Source organism: Danio rerio, chromosome 23 (assembly GCF_052040795.2).
Source record: "Danio rerio strain M-AB ecotype USA chromosome 23, GRCz13ab, whole genome shotgun sequence".
Taxonomy (NCBI): domain Eukaryota; kingdom Metazoa; phylum Chordata; class Actinopteri; order Cypriniformes; family Danionidae; genus Danio; species Danio rerio.
Genome location: NC_141043.1, coordinates 29048205 through 29065668, shown reverse-complemented (window position 1 = coordinate 29065668; position 17464 = coordinate 29048205). Strand labels below are relative to the sequence as shown.

The 17464-nt window shown below is 35.7% G+C and overlaps 2 protein-coding genes across 7 annotated transcripts in view; one reads left to right on the top strand and one right to left on the bottom strand.

Annotated features, from left to right (window-relative positions):
- Positions 1-209: 209 nt before the first annotated feature.
- On the top strand, positions 210-14154 carry gdi1 (GDP dissociation inhibitor 1). Of its 3 annotated transcripts, none has more exons than XR_015522832.1 (12): positions 231-484; positions 1760-1867; positions 2733-2832; positions 2948-3082; positions 3158-3356; positions 7894-8025; positions 8112-8211; positions 9171-9342; positions 9710-9854; positions 10690-10744; positions 12004-12643; positions 12784-14154. XR_015522832.1 is itself a non-coding variant. In NM_001020608.2 (11 exon segments), coding segments are annotated over 11 exon segments (1344 nt in total). In that variant the 5' UTR covers positions 210-439; the 3' UTR covers positions 12157-13716.
- The window catches only part of itih6 (inter-alpha-trypsin inhibitor heavy chain family member 6), a 23941-nt gene continuing 20476 nt past the window's right edge, over positions 14000-17464 (bottom strand). For all 4 annotated transcript variants that reach the window (XR_015523631.1, XR_015523632.1, XM_087307242.1 and 1 more), the window contains 5 exons: positions 17409-17429; positions 17248-17298; positions 17006-17119; positions 16534-16914; positions 14000-16443 (listed from right to left, as the gene is read on the bottom strand). Coding sequence is in view for 2 of the 4 variants with exons in the window: in XM_087307242.1 (XP_087163368.1) it covers positions 16181-16443; positions 16534-16914; positions 17006-17119; positions 17248-17298; positions 17409-17429 (830 nt within the window). In the remaining 2 variants the exon portion in view is untranslated. The remainder of the gene's footprint in view (positions 16444-16533; positions 16915-17005; positions 17120-17247; positions 17299-17408; positions 17430-17464) is intronic.

The window sequence follows — 17464 nt, the reverse complement described above, 5'->3', positions numbered from 1 at the left end:
ATGGGGAAATAAAAGTGCCACCGAGTGTTATCCAAATACATTCATTAAGACTACACGGGATGTGAATTATCGTTAATAGTTTTGAAGGATCTGCCTTTATGGCCACTTAGTAATTGTCAGTGAATGACATTCATAAAAACTTCGATCATTTTCGTTTTGGGAAACGCGCTATATTATTTGGCGCATGTGTCCGCACCGCTGGAGCTCGTGCCGCGGTCAGGGCCATCTTTGGTTGTTCTCGCCGGTCGCACCACAGTCAGTGATCATTTGTGATACGTATCAAATTGTTTGAGCGATAACGGTTTGCAGAGAGTTTGCTTTAGTCGCTGATAGGACAGCTGACTGGTTCTGAATAAATATTTTGTTGTATCAACACCGGCTCGCGTATTTTTTTGCAGCGGAAATTTGACTAAAGACGGGAGATCCACTGTAATACAACATGGATGAGGAATATGATGTTATCGTATTGGGCACCGGACTCACAGTGAGTAACGCATTCAGGTCACTCGTTTGCCTTGGAAACAGATGCAGATTTTGTCCACGAAAACTCGCATGCATGTGCTGGTTATAGAGATGTGACCGTACGAATAACTTAGATGCTTTGCGATAGATTGAACCCGAGGGCCTATTGCTGACGCATCCTTTGGACCAGTACTGTATATGTGTGTGAAGTGAGGCAGCATTTCTAGCAATTTCTGCGTGTAAACGAGCTCAATCCATCCCAAATTCATCTGCCCTCGAATATTCAAAGCCATTAAGGCTGCATCATTATAGTGACATGAAAGCGGTTATTAAAAAGTAATGACTGATTCTCCCCTCAGTGTCTGGTTCTAAGGAGTGGCATCAGGTATCCCGTTTGCTCGAGCGTCGAAATAGCGAAAATGCATTAGTTTATTACAGATGTTTCGGCTTTTGTGGTATGCCAAAGCAGCGACGAATATGCATTATGCTTAACTGGTGTTAGTTCATTGTTGGCTTTTATGTCATGCGGTTTGTTCTGGATTTTAAGTGTATATTTTTGCTTTTCTTATATTCTGTAATGCCAAATTTAACATATGTTCGAATTTGACACTGGATAGATACCTAAAATAAGCATGCTTAATAATAGAATTAGAAGTGTTTTCATCCAAATGTTCCTTTATTTTCCTCATGGATAGCGGCTGAGCTGGGCTGCGGCTCGTAATGTGGGCTGGGTGTAGCGTTGTTCGATTCATGAGTCGGATCTTTTGTGACTCAATCAGAGCGGGGATTCGCCCACCGACTCGTCTATAGCTGATAGACATTTTATAAATACTTAAATGTGAAATTAAACACATGAAAAAATGCGTTTACAACGTGACTACATTATATTTTAACAAGCATTTGTTTTCAGCTCTCATTTTGCAAATGTGTAATTTAGCATAGTTATGATATAATTTATTAATTTATTATTCCATGGCTGCAATAAGCAGAACTAGAACCGAAAATTACAAGGAGCAGCCTTGTTAATAACTCTAAAGAGCATGAAATTGACCACGCTATGTTGTCAGAATGACGTAGACGAATCATGAAGCGTAGAACGCTTCTTTAAAGAGAGAGCTGTTCAAATGAACCGAATCTCAAAAATGACTCGGACTTTCCATCACTAGTTGGGTGGGGTAACTCGCATCCCAGTGTTCAACACGGAAGTCAAGGCTAAGGATACCCGCTGCCATGTCAACAGAAATGGAAACATATATTATATCAGATTATTTCAACCTAATCATGTTTATCTGTGTAGGAATGTATTCTCTCGGGGATCATGTCTGTGAACGGGAAGAAAGTATTGCATATGGACAGAAATCCATACTACGGGGGTGAAAGTTCCTCCATCACACCCCTGGAGGAGGTGAGGATGCTTCACAGTCACTGCAGACACTAATCCAATCTCCTGTCTGCTTCATAGTGCACTTACAATAACCAGAGTTAGGTAAAAACGATAAGCTATGCATTTTAACATGTTATTATTTTGATATTTATAGTAATATAAATACAAAATATGAATAAAATAAGATACTTAACGGAAAAATATTCAAACAAATTTGATGTTCATTTATATTTTAGATATGTCTTTAACTCTGCTTCATATTGCACGTATTAACTATAATTTAGTTGTTGAATAAAATTAAATGAGCAATGCATTTTAACATCAGTCATTTCAATAATTTTTTTAAATAAAACAATTTAAAAGGAATTTTGAAAACAAATGAATAGAGATTATCTTCCAAAACCCTATCATCTAATGTTTGTATTTTTATCTTATTTTTTTACATTATTCTTGTTTTTTGCATTTGCATGCATGGTTGCTTTATTATTAAATATGCATATATTAACTATAATTGTTCTGCCCAAGAGTTAATGTTCATATAAACATTGCAATGCTTTTTAATATCTATTAATACTTATGTAAATGCTTTATAATGTTTAATATTTATATAAATGTATAAAATCACTTTTATTTTTAGACATACAATTACAAAATGCCTGCTTGTTAGCAGATAAAAAATATATATATTAATAAGGAATCAGTTAATTTCTTAGTTATAAATCAGTTAATTTATGAAAGAAACATCTATTAATACTGTACTATTACTATAAATTTCACTTTTAAAAATCCCTTTAAAGAGTTTTCTCTTAAAATATTATCTGATTGTCACTCATTGATTTATGCTTACTTTTGATGCACACACTCATATTTCATGTTTTTCTCTCAGCTCTATAAGAGATTTGGGATTTCAGACAGCCCTCCAGAGTCAATGGGCCGGGGAAGAGACTGGAATGTGGACCTTATTCCTAAATTCTTAATGGCCAATGGTAAAAATGCTTAAGTAACTCAACTGACAAGACTGTATTTATTAGACTGAGGTCTTTTATTCATGCAGCTCTTTAATTTTCATAATATTTTTTTGTCATTGTTATCTCCCTTAAGGTCAGTTAGTTAAGATGCTTCTATACACTGAAGTGACCAGATATCTCGACTTCAAAGTGGTCGAAGGAAGCTTCGTTTATAAAGGAGGGAAAATCTACAAAGTGCCCTCAACTGAGACAGAGGCACTGGCTTCAAGTAAGTACAAAGAACATGTAGGATTGTTTTTGTTAATAAAATCGTCATTTAACTTACCCGTAACATGTTGCTCAGACCTTATGGGAATGTTCGAGAAGAGACGTTTCCGGAAGTTCCTCGTTTTTGTGGCCAACTTTGATGAGAACGACCCCAAGACCTTTGAGGGTGTCGATCCCAAACTCACAACAATGGGAGAGGTGTACAAAAAGTTTGACTTAGGACAAGACGTCATCGACTTCACAGGACATGCCCTGGCCCTCTACAGGACAGACGAGTAAGTGTCGCTAGTGTTAAAAAACTCGGTCAAACTTTACAATAAGGTTCATTAGTTAATAGGAGTGTCACATTAAAAATCGAAATTGATTGAAATTTATGCTCAATTTCTATTATCAAATCAAAAAATAGAATCGTCGATGCTGCCACTCCCCCATGTCACATCAGCTTGGCTTGCCAAGTGGAAAAAAACAGGCTTGTTGAAGTGCTTGTTAAACTGCAGAAGCAGGAGACCCGTCGACAGAACTTAAACCCTCTCCTCTTTCAATGAAGTCGCCGGTGTTTAAGCATTTTGGATTTCCAGTGAGTTATGTTGACAACGTTCGTGTTGTCGACAAAAAAACACAGTTTTGCAAGCTCTGCTATGTACGTATTACGTATGGTTCGTCCGATAGACAACACCGGCATCGCGGTCCTCCGCCCGCCCCCGTTGCAAATCCGCTCGCGAAAAGTACACACTCAGGCCCTGTTTACAATGTCTTTGTTTTTAAATGGCATTTTAGAACAACAACGATTTGACATCCACAGTGGCGTGTAGCATTTCTCAGCCCTCCTTCCTCTCTACCTCTGAAAATGCACATCACGTGACCACACAGACACAGACGCACACAGCCATACGCTCGAGACAGCAGGTCCAGGCAGTCAGAGGACTGCTTCAATCTTTCACTCACTTGTACTTTGTCATTTTAGCGAACACCTTAGATACTGTTGGCTGGTTCCTGTTGGTTGTGCGTCTTTTTTACAGACGCCATTATAACGACACAGATCACTGCCTATTCACGAGTCCCGCAGAAAAAGTGATTGACAGGTGGTAATTATGTGTGTATCTTGCCTTTATTCATTTACTGTATGATTTGTTTATGGGTAAAACAAAGACCATGCAGGTCAGGTAGTTTAAACGGTAGGCTACAAATAATTAATTGGTCATTAATTAATTAATTATTCATTATCGAATCGAATCGTGCCTTTAGAATCGAAAATGTAATCGAATCGAGGATTTGGAGGATCGTGACACCCTTATTAGTTAATGTTAATCAGTGCATTTACTAACATGAACAAACTATGAACAATACTTTTACTACTGTATTTGTTCATGTTAGTTAACGTTAGTTAATGAAAATACAGTAGTTTATTGTTAGTTCATGTTAACTCATGGTGCAATAGCTGATGTTAACAAGCATGGACTTGGATGTTAATAATGCATTAGTAAATGTTTAATTAAAATTAATAAATGCTGTACATGTGTTGTTTATGATTAGTTCATGTAAGTAAATGCAGTAACTAATGAACCTTATTGTAAAGTGTTACCAAAAACTCAGTATTGTGTAAAAGATATCAGAGTCTTATCATTGGTTCCAAGTGTTCAAGGGATAATTCGCCCAAAAATGAAAATTTACAAATGTTTTGAAATCTTTATGAGTTTCTTTCTTCTGTTAAACACTACATAAGATAATTTGAAGAAAGCTGAAAAGCAGTAACCATTGACATCCATAGTAGAAAAAACAAATGGAAGTCAATGATCAAACATGTTCAGCTTTCTTCAAATGATCTTCTTTTCTGATCGACAGAAGAAAGAGATTTAAGCATGTTTGGAACAAGTGAATGATGGCAGAATATTGATGACAGATGATAATTTTAGGTGAACTGTCACTTTAAGGCAAGTAATGTATTTGACTTCATAGATTTCAATTTCAATACCTTTCATTGTCACAAGGTAACTTTAATTAAAGGGCAGTCATTTTATCCTACAAAGGCAAATGACCTTAACCTCAGTAGAGTGTGGAACTGAGAAAAAAAATACTTTTAACTATTTTGTTGTCTAGTCAAATGAATTATAGTTAGAACACTGGAAATCTCACAATTACGCTCAATTCACACGGGGCTTCAGTGTCAGCGCTTGACTGGGGGTGTGTCTGAAGTTGGAGCTGACACGGTCATCATAGCAGCCTCAGCCAATGAAATTAGTCCCCATTCAGCTACTGTCTGAGCTGGGATATTTGCATAAAGTGATCTGATTGGCTGACGCTTCCATTGTCGATTGAAAAGTTGAGAAATTCCCAACTTCTGTAGGGAGCAATGCCACTGAAGCAGCACAGACAGATCCACAATTCAGTTCGGCAACACTTGATGTCACCCAATTAAAATGAATAGGAACCATTGACGCTGATGCCCCATTTCAATGGGGTGTTATAGAAAAAGAGTTGAAGTCAGAATTATTAACCCTCCTGAGTTATTAGTCCCAATGTATATATTTTTGCCCCATTTTTATTAACAGAAAGAAGCTTTTTTTCAACACATTTCTGAACATCAAAGTTTTAATGACTAATTTGTAATAACTGATTTCTTTTATCTTTACCATGATGCCAGTGCATAATAATTTACTAAATATTTTTTAAGATACTACTATTCAGCTTAAATTAACATTTAAAGGCTTGACTAGTTTAATTAGGTTAACTGGGCAGATTAGGCAAATCATTGTACAATGATGGTTTGTTCTGTAGTTGATCAACTTAAGCATGATCAACTTAATTGTTGCTTAAGGTGGCTAATAATTATGAGTTCAACTGCATATCTTGAGATAAAGAAGGTCCACATTCAATTCAGTTCAATTCACTTTTATTTGTATAGCGCTTTTACAATGTAGATTGTGTCAAAGCAGCTTCACATAAAAGGTCATAGTAAATTGGTAGTTCAGTTTTTAGTGTTTAAGTTCAGTTCAGCTCAGTTTAGTGTGGTTTAATGATCACTACTGAGGGTCTCGACACTGGAGAGCAATCCATCGATGCGCAGCTTTACAGATCCCAAACCATGCAAGCTAGTGACAACAGCAAGATACATGATAAAGGATGTCCACTATCTCACTACAATATCAGTAACTTATCTTCAGTCAAAGGTACAGTACTTGCACAGCAGCATTGATTCCCAGGGACATTTACTTTACAAGTGTTACGGCAGTTTTTATCATTTCTTTATTAATTGTATCTGTGCTGGCAGCTGTAAATTCAACCAATGACTTCAATCTATCAGAATACTGCTATTAACATGATGTTACCCATAAATCATTACCAACAAACTATAAATAAATGGAACATTTAAAAAATGAATGCAAATCCTTCAAGGAGGATTTAAAGAGCACAGAGTTCGGTCAGAGTGTGCACACTCAGCAAAACTCTGACACTTTGAGAGCTGACTAAACTAAACCCAGCTGACCATTGCATTTAAAAGTGCAACAGAAATGTGTGTGATTGCTTCTGAGGTTCATTGCTACTGCTGCAAAAAAGAAAAAAAAACTGTACAAAATATTTAATTGGTTTTCTGATTTGAATCATGCTTTGATTGTGCAGAGTCATTCTTTGTCCCCTTATATGAATTTGTGCGGTTTTGTTATTCATTTTTGGCACAAGCCTCTTGAATGTTCAATCTTGGAAACTTCCCAACAGTATCTTCAAGGATCATTTACTTAAAATCAGTTTTTCTGCTATACATTGGGCCAGAAATCTTCACTTTAATGTTAGGTACACCAAATTATACAGTTTTATTCCCATCTAAAACAAAATATATACAATGTTTTAATGTGTTACTTATAAACTGATGAAAAAGAAAAAGGATATGCCAAAAAAAATCAGATTCCTGATCTGAAAGCATGCGAATGAAGACATTTAATTAGCCTAACTCATCTAAAACAGAACATTTGTTAATATATTGTTGCATAAATTACACTGTGTTTATGGTACTTTGTTACTTATACCCTGATTAAAAACGTGATTCAGGCTTTAGTCTGGAAATGTATGCAAATGAAAACATATTTAATTAGAAAATGCCACATTTCCATACCTGAACATGACATTTCTGAAATGATGTACAATTATGTTAATGTACTGTGATTAGTAAGGTGTCATCTAACTCACATTGGTATATAAGGTGCATTTTATCATTTCATGGTAACACTTTATTTTGATGGTCCATCATTTAACTGACTATAAGAAACTTTGTAAGTACATGTCAACTTACCCTAACAGTCTGCTTATAATCTAAGGAGAATAAGTTGGCATGTAGATGCAATGTATCTTAAATTCAACAAAAGGACCATCAAGATAAAGTGACCCATTTTATTAATAAATATTATAAAATAGGCTAACAAGTGGCTCTAAATAAGTTTGAAAATGTGCATTTTCTTAAATTGATCAGTATTCAGAGCAGAAAAGGGATGAAAAACATACAAAATAAACAGAAACTATAGTGCCATTTACTGTAAGCTTAAACGAATCCACATAGAGTGAAGCTGAAACTAGTGGTGTGTGAGAAAAGCGCTATACAAACATTCAGCACAAACATCTCATTGGCACCAGCGCACATTTTGCTTGCTTTACATTAACTAAATTATACGAGTGCATTTGGAATGGTAGTCAGAGCACATTTCAGATGTGAAAAAACACTTGCATTTAGAAAATATAGTTAAAAATGTATCACATTTATCTGCAGTATCTGTTCTCTTTTGCAAGTAAGTGATATTGAATTCTTTTTTTCGTTGGTGATAGTTACCTTGAGCAGCCGTGTCTGGAGACCATCAACAGGATTAAACTGTACAGTGAATCTCTGGCACGTTACGGGAAGAGCCCATACCTGTACCCCCTGTACGGACTGGGGGAACTGCCTCAAGGGTTCGCCAGGTCCGTCCATCTCCCCACACAAACATCCTCAAGTAATCATAAGCATCATTGTTAAGTGTGAGTTACAATATGGTATATTCCAACAGGTTAAGTGCAATTTATGGAGGAACCTACATGCTGAATAAACCAGTGGATGAGATCGTGATGGAGGGAGGACATGTGGTGGGAGTGAAATCAGAGGGAGAGGTGCGTTTTTTATTATTATTTTTAAGTGGGAAGGATTTACTTTATACTGTAAAGATGCATGCACACCAATATAGATTGCTGGCTGAAAGAAATAGTTAAGATGACAATGGAAAAGATAACCCATATATTACGAAATATTCATTTAGGGATCTTTTCAGTTGAGTTGGAAATGTGTTGATTGATGAATAAGCAGGGGCATTATGCATATTAATGTAAAATACTGAAAAGTCGTATTTTGTTGTTGGTTTATTTTAATTTGATTTATTCCCTTCTTTCATTTTTGTTCTTTCTCTGTAGTATTGATGTCCAAATGTGTAAGTGTAAAGTTAATATATAAAGCCATTATTGCAAATATTTAATAATATACAGTGCATCCAGAAAGTATTCATAGTCCTTCACTTTTTCCAACCTGATAGAGCTAGAGAGGGCCAAAATTCCTAAAGACAGGTGTGCCAAGCTTGTGGCATCATATTCAAAAAGACTTGAGGTTGTAATTGTTGCCAAAGGTGCATCAACAAAGTATTGAGCAAAGGGTATGAATACTTATGTACATGTGACTTTTCAGGTTTTTTATTTTTAATAAATTTGCAACAATTTCAAAAAATCTTTTTTCACATTGTCATCATGGGCTATTGTGTGTAGAATTTTGAGGAAATAAATGAATTTAATCCATTTTGGAATTAGGCTGTAACATAAAAATGTGAAAAAATACGAAGCACTTTGAACACTTTCCGGATGCACTGTATAATCTATAAAAATATATATTAAAAAAACTGTAGGAAGGATTTAATTTCTTTAATTTTTAAGATGCATACTTTGATTTTTAATTTTACAAATTGACAATGCATGGATTTAGTTTTGAAAGGTTTAAGGCAGAATTTCAGTTTTAAAATTCATTGACAATATATCAGAGTAAATTGAGATCTCAATTATCTGTTTTTATAATTTTTTTCTCTAAGGTTGCCCGCTGCAAACAGCTCATCTGTGACCCGAGCTACATCCCAGAGCGTGTGCACAAAGTCGGCCAGGTGGTCCGGGTCATCTGCGTCCTCAGCCATCCCATCAAAAACACTAATGATGCCAATTCCTGCCAGATCATCATCCCTCAGAACCAGGTTAACCGCAAATCAGGTTAGTATAAATATATATATATATATATATATATATATATATATATATATATATATATATATATATATATATATATAGTATAAATCAGTGGTCTCAATTCCTGGAGGGTAGCAGCTCTGCACAGTTTAGCTTCAAACACCACACCTGCTTAATAGCCACACTCAACTGTGTGTGTTTTGGAGCAAAACAGTGCAGAGCTGCAGCTCTCCAGGAATCTAGTTTGAGACCTATGCTATAAATGCATTCCAGCATGTGTGCTCCAGATCAGGCCACTAGTCGCCACTAGAGGGGGCTGCTTCCTTAAAAATAAGCAAAATGTGTGTGATGAAAAGGTCATGCTTGTTTTGTTGTTGTGGTTTGTCTTTAGATATCTACGTTTGCATGATCTCCTATGCCCATAATGTGGCAGCTCAGGGGAAATACATTGCCATTGTAAGCACTACGGTGGAAACCTCGGATCCTGAAGCGGAAATCGAACCTGCTCTGGAGCTCCTTGAGCCCATTGACCAGAAGTCAGTTTAATTATTATTATTATTATGTTGTATTATATTATTATTATTTGTTTTTTATAGCTTGTGTTTTATTGAAAGACTTGGTGCTCATATTCAGTTAATGTGCACAATTACAGTTAAAGTCAGAATTACTCGACCCCCCACCTCCACCCCCCCTTTTTATTTTATTTTCCCAAATATTTGTTTAACAGAGATTTTTTCAAGACATTTCTAAACATAATAGTTTTATTAACTCATTTCTAATAACTGATTTATTTTATCATTGCCATGATGGCAGTAAATAATATTTGACTTGATATTTTTCAAGACACTTCTATACAGCTTAAAGTGACATTTAAAGGCTTCACTAGGTTGATTAGGTTAACTAGACAGGTTAGAGTAATTAGGCAAGTTATTGTATAATGAAGGTTTATTCTGTAGACTATCGAAACTAAATATAGCTTAAATTGGCTAATAATTTATCCTTAAAATGGTTTTTAAAAAATGAAAAACTGCTTTTATTCTAGTCGAAATAACACAAATAAGACTTTCTCTAGAAGAAAAAATTTTATCAGACAATACTGTGAAAATTTCCTTGCTCTGTTAAACATCGTTTGGGAAATATTTAAAAAAGAAAAAAAAAAATTCAAAGAGGGCTAATAATTCTGACTTCAACTATATGTGAATAATGTTGCTTTGATCCAACAGGTTTGTAAATCGAAGTAAATAGATGTTTAACAAAGGTTACACGCCTTTTCAGGAAAATGTGACTATTACATATTAGTTTATTAAAAACAAGATATATCACACTACTCAAAAGCATAAATCCAATTTTATTATTTTGTTTTGTTTACAGGTTTGTGGCCATCAGTGACATGTATGAACCTACAGACGATGGTACAGAAAGCCAGGTCAGTCTTAGTTAATTCAATATTATTTTTATATATGATTGAAGGATTTATTATTTTATCAAAAAAAAAAAGGAAATTCATCAATTTTTATTTATTTTAAATGAGAAAATAATGGTTTAAGTATACATGTATAGAGTTTTATAGTAAGACTTTTACATAAATCTAAATGGCTCCTCTTTTCATCTCAAACTAAAACTTCACTCAATGAGAATCAGTTGATCAGATAAAACATGGTTTTAGTTTAATACATCATTATAACTTTTCTAAAATGAATTTTGAATGCATTATTATGAGGGTTTAATTTCTATTCTCTATGATGTTTTTTTAGCAAATACATTACCTATGTTTTAGGAACAACAAATAATAACTTCCAGTTGATCATTTGGTGTCAGAAGTGGCTTATATGAAAGGCAAAAGGCCTCTAGATTACGCTGATTTTACCTAAATAAAATATGATCATGCCTTGATTTTTAATAATTTAATAAGGACAGTGAAGTCTGACTTTACTTAGACAAAAGTCTTGTCAATAATGTACAGTATAGAATATAAAGTCATAGTGCAGTGGAAAAATAATTAATACTGTGTTTGACTTCCAAGAGCTTGGATGACTGCATCCATACATCCTCAATGATTCAAATAACTTATTAATAAAGTCATCTGGAATGGCAAAGAAAGTGCTCTTGCAGGACTGCCAGAGTTCATCAAGATTCTTTGGATTCATCTTCAATGCCTCCTCCATTACCCCAGACATGCTCAATAATGTTCATATCTGGTGACTGGGCTGGCCAATCCTGGAGCATCTTGACCTTCTTTGCTTTCAGGGACTTTGTTATCCTGCTGAATAATTTGCCCCCTCCTCTGATTTGTAATGTAATGGGCAGCACAAAGGTCATGATACCGCAGGCTGATGATGTTGTCATCCACTCTGCAGATCTCTTGCACGCCCCCATACTGAATGTAACCCCAAACCATGATTTTTTCTTCACCAAACTTGACTGATTTCTCTGAAAATCTTGGGTCCATACAGGTTCCAATAGGTCTCTGCCAATAGGCAGTATTTGTGATGATTGAGATCCAGTTCAACAGATGATTCATCAGAAAACCTCCTGACACTTTTCCAAATGACCAACTAGAAGTCAAGTTGTTATTTGTTTCTCTTACAACTGGGATCGATGATAAGACTTTTGTCAGGTAGTGTTTGTGCATTTTATTTCCATTTCAATCAAGAATCTAATTTGTTTTATCCGTCATCCTTCCAGGTATTTGCATCGCGGTCCTACGACGCCACCACTCACTTCGAAACAACCTGCAACGACATCAAGGACATCTACAAGCGCATGACAGGCAGTGACTTCGACTTTGAGAACATGAAGCGTAAACAGAACGACGTCTTCGGCGAGGACGAGCAGTGAGAGGTGGAGAAATGAGGGAGGAGTGGAGAGCCAATGCAGAGATGAGACAGGCTGAACGTGATTTACTGAGGTGACACAAAACAAAATCCACGACGCTGTAAATCTCTTTCAACCGGCCTCATCTATCCATCCCAGCGTGCTCTTCGCTCGTTGTCTCCACACTCCTCCGGTGTTCCTATTCAGATGCATACAGTTCAGCACACAGACACACAAAAGCTCTATCGCTCACATTCCACTACAAAGTCTGCACTACAAAGTGGGCTCACACCAACATGCTATTTTAGATCCTCACACAAGCAGTATGCATTGTTTGTGCAAAATATCCTGTTGAAGTGAAACACGCGTCTTTCCGTTCTCTGAATATCGTCTTTGACTGAAGCCCGTACATGTGAACGATTCCTCCGATATGGATGAAGACCGAAAATGATTTTTCAAGTATCCCCAATCGTCCTCAGACTGTTAGTTTAGCGTAGTGTTTCTCAACCATGTTCCTGTAGGACCACCAGCTCTGCCCATTTTCCACGTCTTCTTAACCAAACACACCTAATTTAGTTTATCAGGTCATTAGCAGAGATTTAAAGACCTGTAATGGGTGTGACAGGTAAAGAAGACATCCAAAATATGCAGTGTTGGTGGTCCTCCAGGAACGTGGTTGAGGAACACTGGTTAGCGCACTGTTTCCCAGCTTCATGCGAACTGCAGCCTTCCTGTACTTTGGGAAAGTGTCATATATAGATTATTAAAACACTAAATCCGAGAAAGGATGATACTATTAAACAATTATGAAGTCAAAAACTGAACTGACAGTCTCATATCATTACATTTCCATTCCTAAACTTATTTAATTCTTTATTATTATTATTATTTTGGACAACTAAATTGAATGAGATGTATAATATGCAGTATAGAAGTGAATCGTAAGCCATTAACTTGTAATTAACATTTGTGCTAATAAAAAATAAACACTGAATGGCCTCACAGTTTCAACATTCCTCATCCTCCTGCTATTATTATTATTATTTGTGGTAAAATAAATAAAAAATGATACAAACAATGGATATCAAATGCTAATATGTGAAAAAAATCCATTTGTTTGTTTCTGGGAAATTAGTCTTAAGAACGTGGAAGCAGTTTTCTCTCCCACAGCTTCCATAGTCAATAATAATGTGAATTTAATGAATATCAGATCTTTCGGGATTTAATAGTAGCCATATCCGATGCTATTCTGGCTTTTCCATACACAGTTTCAGTTGTGATGAACACTATTCCTCTCCCTGTTTGCTGTAAAGATCCTCACTGCATCATGCAATCAAACCGCGTCTTTGATTTACATTTTAACAGCGGCTGACACATTTACACTCGGTCAGTAGAAACCACTAGACAAACGTAGGATAAGTCATATTCACCTGTAGCTCTACTCATGCTCATGTTTGATGATTTGCCATTGATAGTTCTAGGAAACACTAGCAGATGATCATGGTGTGCTGTTTGAACGCTCACTGTACAGCTTCCAGTGTAGAATATACAAGCATTGTCATGTTGTTTTTCCGCCTTTGCTAAGAAAAAGAAAACCCTCAGATGGTAGTTTTTCCCGTTTTATTTTCAATGGAAAACAAGGAGTGTGACAGTTTCATTACATTCTTGAATTTTATTGGGCCAAAGTCACTAATGGCCTTATAGATTCACATACAGGTCTTGAACTCTCTTCCTTAGTGCACAAGTTAGATTGTGAATTAACGATAACTGGAATCCAATAGAGTTTTGCTGCATTGCTATATTTGTTTTCTTTTGCACCTCTCCAGCATATTGTCACATATGTTTGGATTAACTGTTTTGTACTGTATTTATTTTCATTTTGTCTTTCATTTTCAATGTTGAACAACTTAACATCTTGTAAAAAAAACAAACTGACACACAAACTCGACAATTTAAGTTGTGAATTTCATCTCGTGTTTGAGCAGTCTTGTGCAACAAAAAATAAATATGAATAAAATGAAACTCGCTCTTTGGTTACGTTTGATTATCTGCCTTTCCTAACAACATTCAGTACTCATAACTAGGCCCACACGAAATCTGCACGTGCAGAAATCTGCTGATTTTTAGCCCATCATTGAGTCTATTTATTTATTTGTGTAAATGTGTGTACATTTTAGTAGATATACGAGAGACTTGCTTTGTTTACCAATTTAGTGGATCTAATTGGATTTGTGTTGTAAACATTAAAGGGCACCTATGATGAAAATCATCTTTTTTGGACAGGACTGTGTGCAGGTATAGTGTTTCCACAGTCATATTGAGGTGATATAAACACAATAAGTCTCTTTTTTAAATTTAAAATAGGATCCAAATCCCTACCATTTTAAGGCCGACCATGACGTTAAGTAGGAGTGCAGTGCCCCCGCCCATCGAATTAATTGTCAGACGCATATTAACATTTCTCAGTAGTAATGTATATAATCATATCCACAAGACAGGACAAGCGCAAAGCAACTGGGATTAAAAGATCTGTTCAGCTCTCTGTGATCATCAATCAGCATCAAATGTGATTAAGAATGAGTATTACAACTTAGTTTAATATGTTTTTAAATCTGGCTTATTTTGTACATTACCATAATGGATAACCATACAGCAGTGGATATTAACGTGTATCCTGTCACATTTGCTGTGCAAAAATAGTGCAAAGTTAAACGCGTGCGCTATGTGTGTGTCCACTGTGTGTGCGCATGCATGAACTTTGTAACAACATTATGCGTGACTCATCGTTGCAACTCCACAACAAATACATCAAATAACAATCATTGGGAAAGTTCTTACTGTAGTTTTTTTCAAAAACGTTACGGGAGATCTGCTTCCTTCATGTCTGTCACTGTGCTGTTTATCTTATGCGTCCATGGCGGAGATTGAGGCACACCCTGATAGGCACGTTGAAATGGTGGGTGGGTAGAACCCGCATTAAAGGCACAGGCAATAAAAATAAACATCACATAGTGTTTAGAGCAGACAATTCCAACATTCTGAAAAGTATATTGAATAATCTGATGGGTGTTTTGAACTGAAACTTTACAGACACATTTTGGAGATGCAAAAAAACTCATCTTAAATATTGAAAAAGGGGTAAAATAGGTGCCCATTAAATAAAAGTTAAAAATGTATTATTTTAAATTCATATAATAAGTTTTTATTTATGATATCTCAAAATCATTCAGCATGAATCCACAATTTTTTTTTTTTTTTTTTACAAAATTCTGTGCAGAAATAGAAAAAAAATGTCTGTCTGATTCAGTTTGACCCTGGCCATAACTAATAATGTTTAACTAATAATAATTACACAATCCTTGTTGTATTAATTTATTTTATTATATTATAAGCCGTATATACAAACAAATATATTAAAACTACCTGGAAGCCTAGAATAAAATATGTAATAACTAGAAAATATTGTGATCGTTATCTATATGCCAAGGAGAATATTAAAAAAGTGTTTTAATATAAATTATGAAATCAATCTGCATGATATGCACGACTCAAAAGTTTGCGGATGTTTATATTTTTGTTTTTGAAAAAAGTCAAAGTTTCACCAAGGTCATGCTGATTTAACAAAAAAATAACAGTGATATTTGGAAATACTATCGCAATTTAACAAAATTACACTTTACTAATTTTACAAACTTCATATTACAATTTACAAAGAACTATTTTCTATTTAAAAACACTTTACACTGTTATTGTTTTCACCAATACTCTAGTCTTCAGTAATGTTTGTTTAAATGGGATGAGGTGACTTTTTTATGGATACAAGCATGGCATTCATGCAGAGTAATACTTAATTTCTTAAAAGAAAAGAAGACTTTGAATGTTAGCATACACAAACATTTAAACAAAGCATTTGGTTCAGTCATTCCTTTTGAAAACATCTTTCAAATGATCACAGTTTGGATATTCATAGTCTGTTTTATCCCCAAAGATTTTACACAGTCTTTTCTATAAATTGTTGTACCTCTGTAGATGTGTAGATATGGATTATCTATTGGCGATCCACCACATAGCTTTCATAGGACTGTTCCAGGAGTCTCTCTACATCCACCTTTGGCACAACCCAACATTGAGACAAGTGTCGCTTTTTGGTAGAGTCTTTCAGGTTTGTGTTTTGCAGAGTGACTGGCAAATGCTTGTCTCCTTTCTTCAGCAATCCGAAAGCCAATGAAGTGTTCTTATTTGTTTGTGCATGATGGAAACCAACCTGATCCGTTCCCTTCGTGACCTCTATATGGCTATGTAGAAACTGTCCTGCAAATGGAGCACAATCTCAGATTGGAACTTCAGAAATGCTGAAAAGCTATTTGATATTTCACTGACTAAAAATGCCATTTTACCTACCCAACAGCCCTTGAGTGTGTCGAGAAAGTCCAATTCCTTCTGCAATATAAAAGCCCAGGTGCTCCACCTGAAAGTATTCGGGATGGTTATAACGATGGAAGAGAATAAGGAACCGAACACCGACCCCAAGCTCAATCCAACAGCTGTGATGCTCTTCAACTGTGATTCTCAAGCCATGTCGCTCCACCGATCCTCTCTGATTGGTTGGCAGCCTCTCCATTTCAATCCCTTCCTCTTCCACTACCACCGAAACCGACGTTAACGTGATCATAGCAGTATGTTTGAAAGCAGTGATGGAAATTCTGTCAAAAAAGGTACGATTACGATTCTCCATCCCCTTCTTAGGAGGTCCCAGAATTAGATGCCCATCCACAATAATGCCTTGAAGAGATTCCAATCATGTTAAAACATCTAAATAGTATTTTGTGCATCTTGTTTAGCTTACATGATGGATGCAAATATATAAAACCACCTTTTTCTGGATCCTCAAGTAGCCGTAGGACATCATCAGCCCTGCCATCAATGGTAAAACACAAGTGCTGATGTTGCTTTGGGAGCTGAATCACGAAATGTGGGTCTCCATCCACTTTCAGAGACACAAAACACTGAGGTGTGTTAATCAGTCACTTATATGAGATTATAATACTCTAATCACATCTCAAAAGTGGCCTAAGGTGGAAGCATTTAATTGGATTTTCTGTCCTGGAGTCATACCTGATGAGGAGAACACTCTAACCGAACTTAAACTGGGTGGGTTGTTTGGATCTGTTGAAATATTTTAGATATACCTGGATAAAATGAGCTGCTTCTGCTGAATGCAATAATGAATAGTTACACAAACAATAAAGCATAGTGCTAAACAATAAAGTGCTTACCAGACACCTCTGCATCTGGATCTGAAAAAAAAAAACAGATCCAAAAACTGACATAA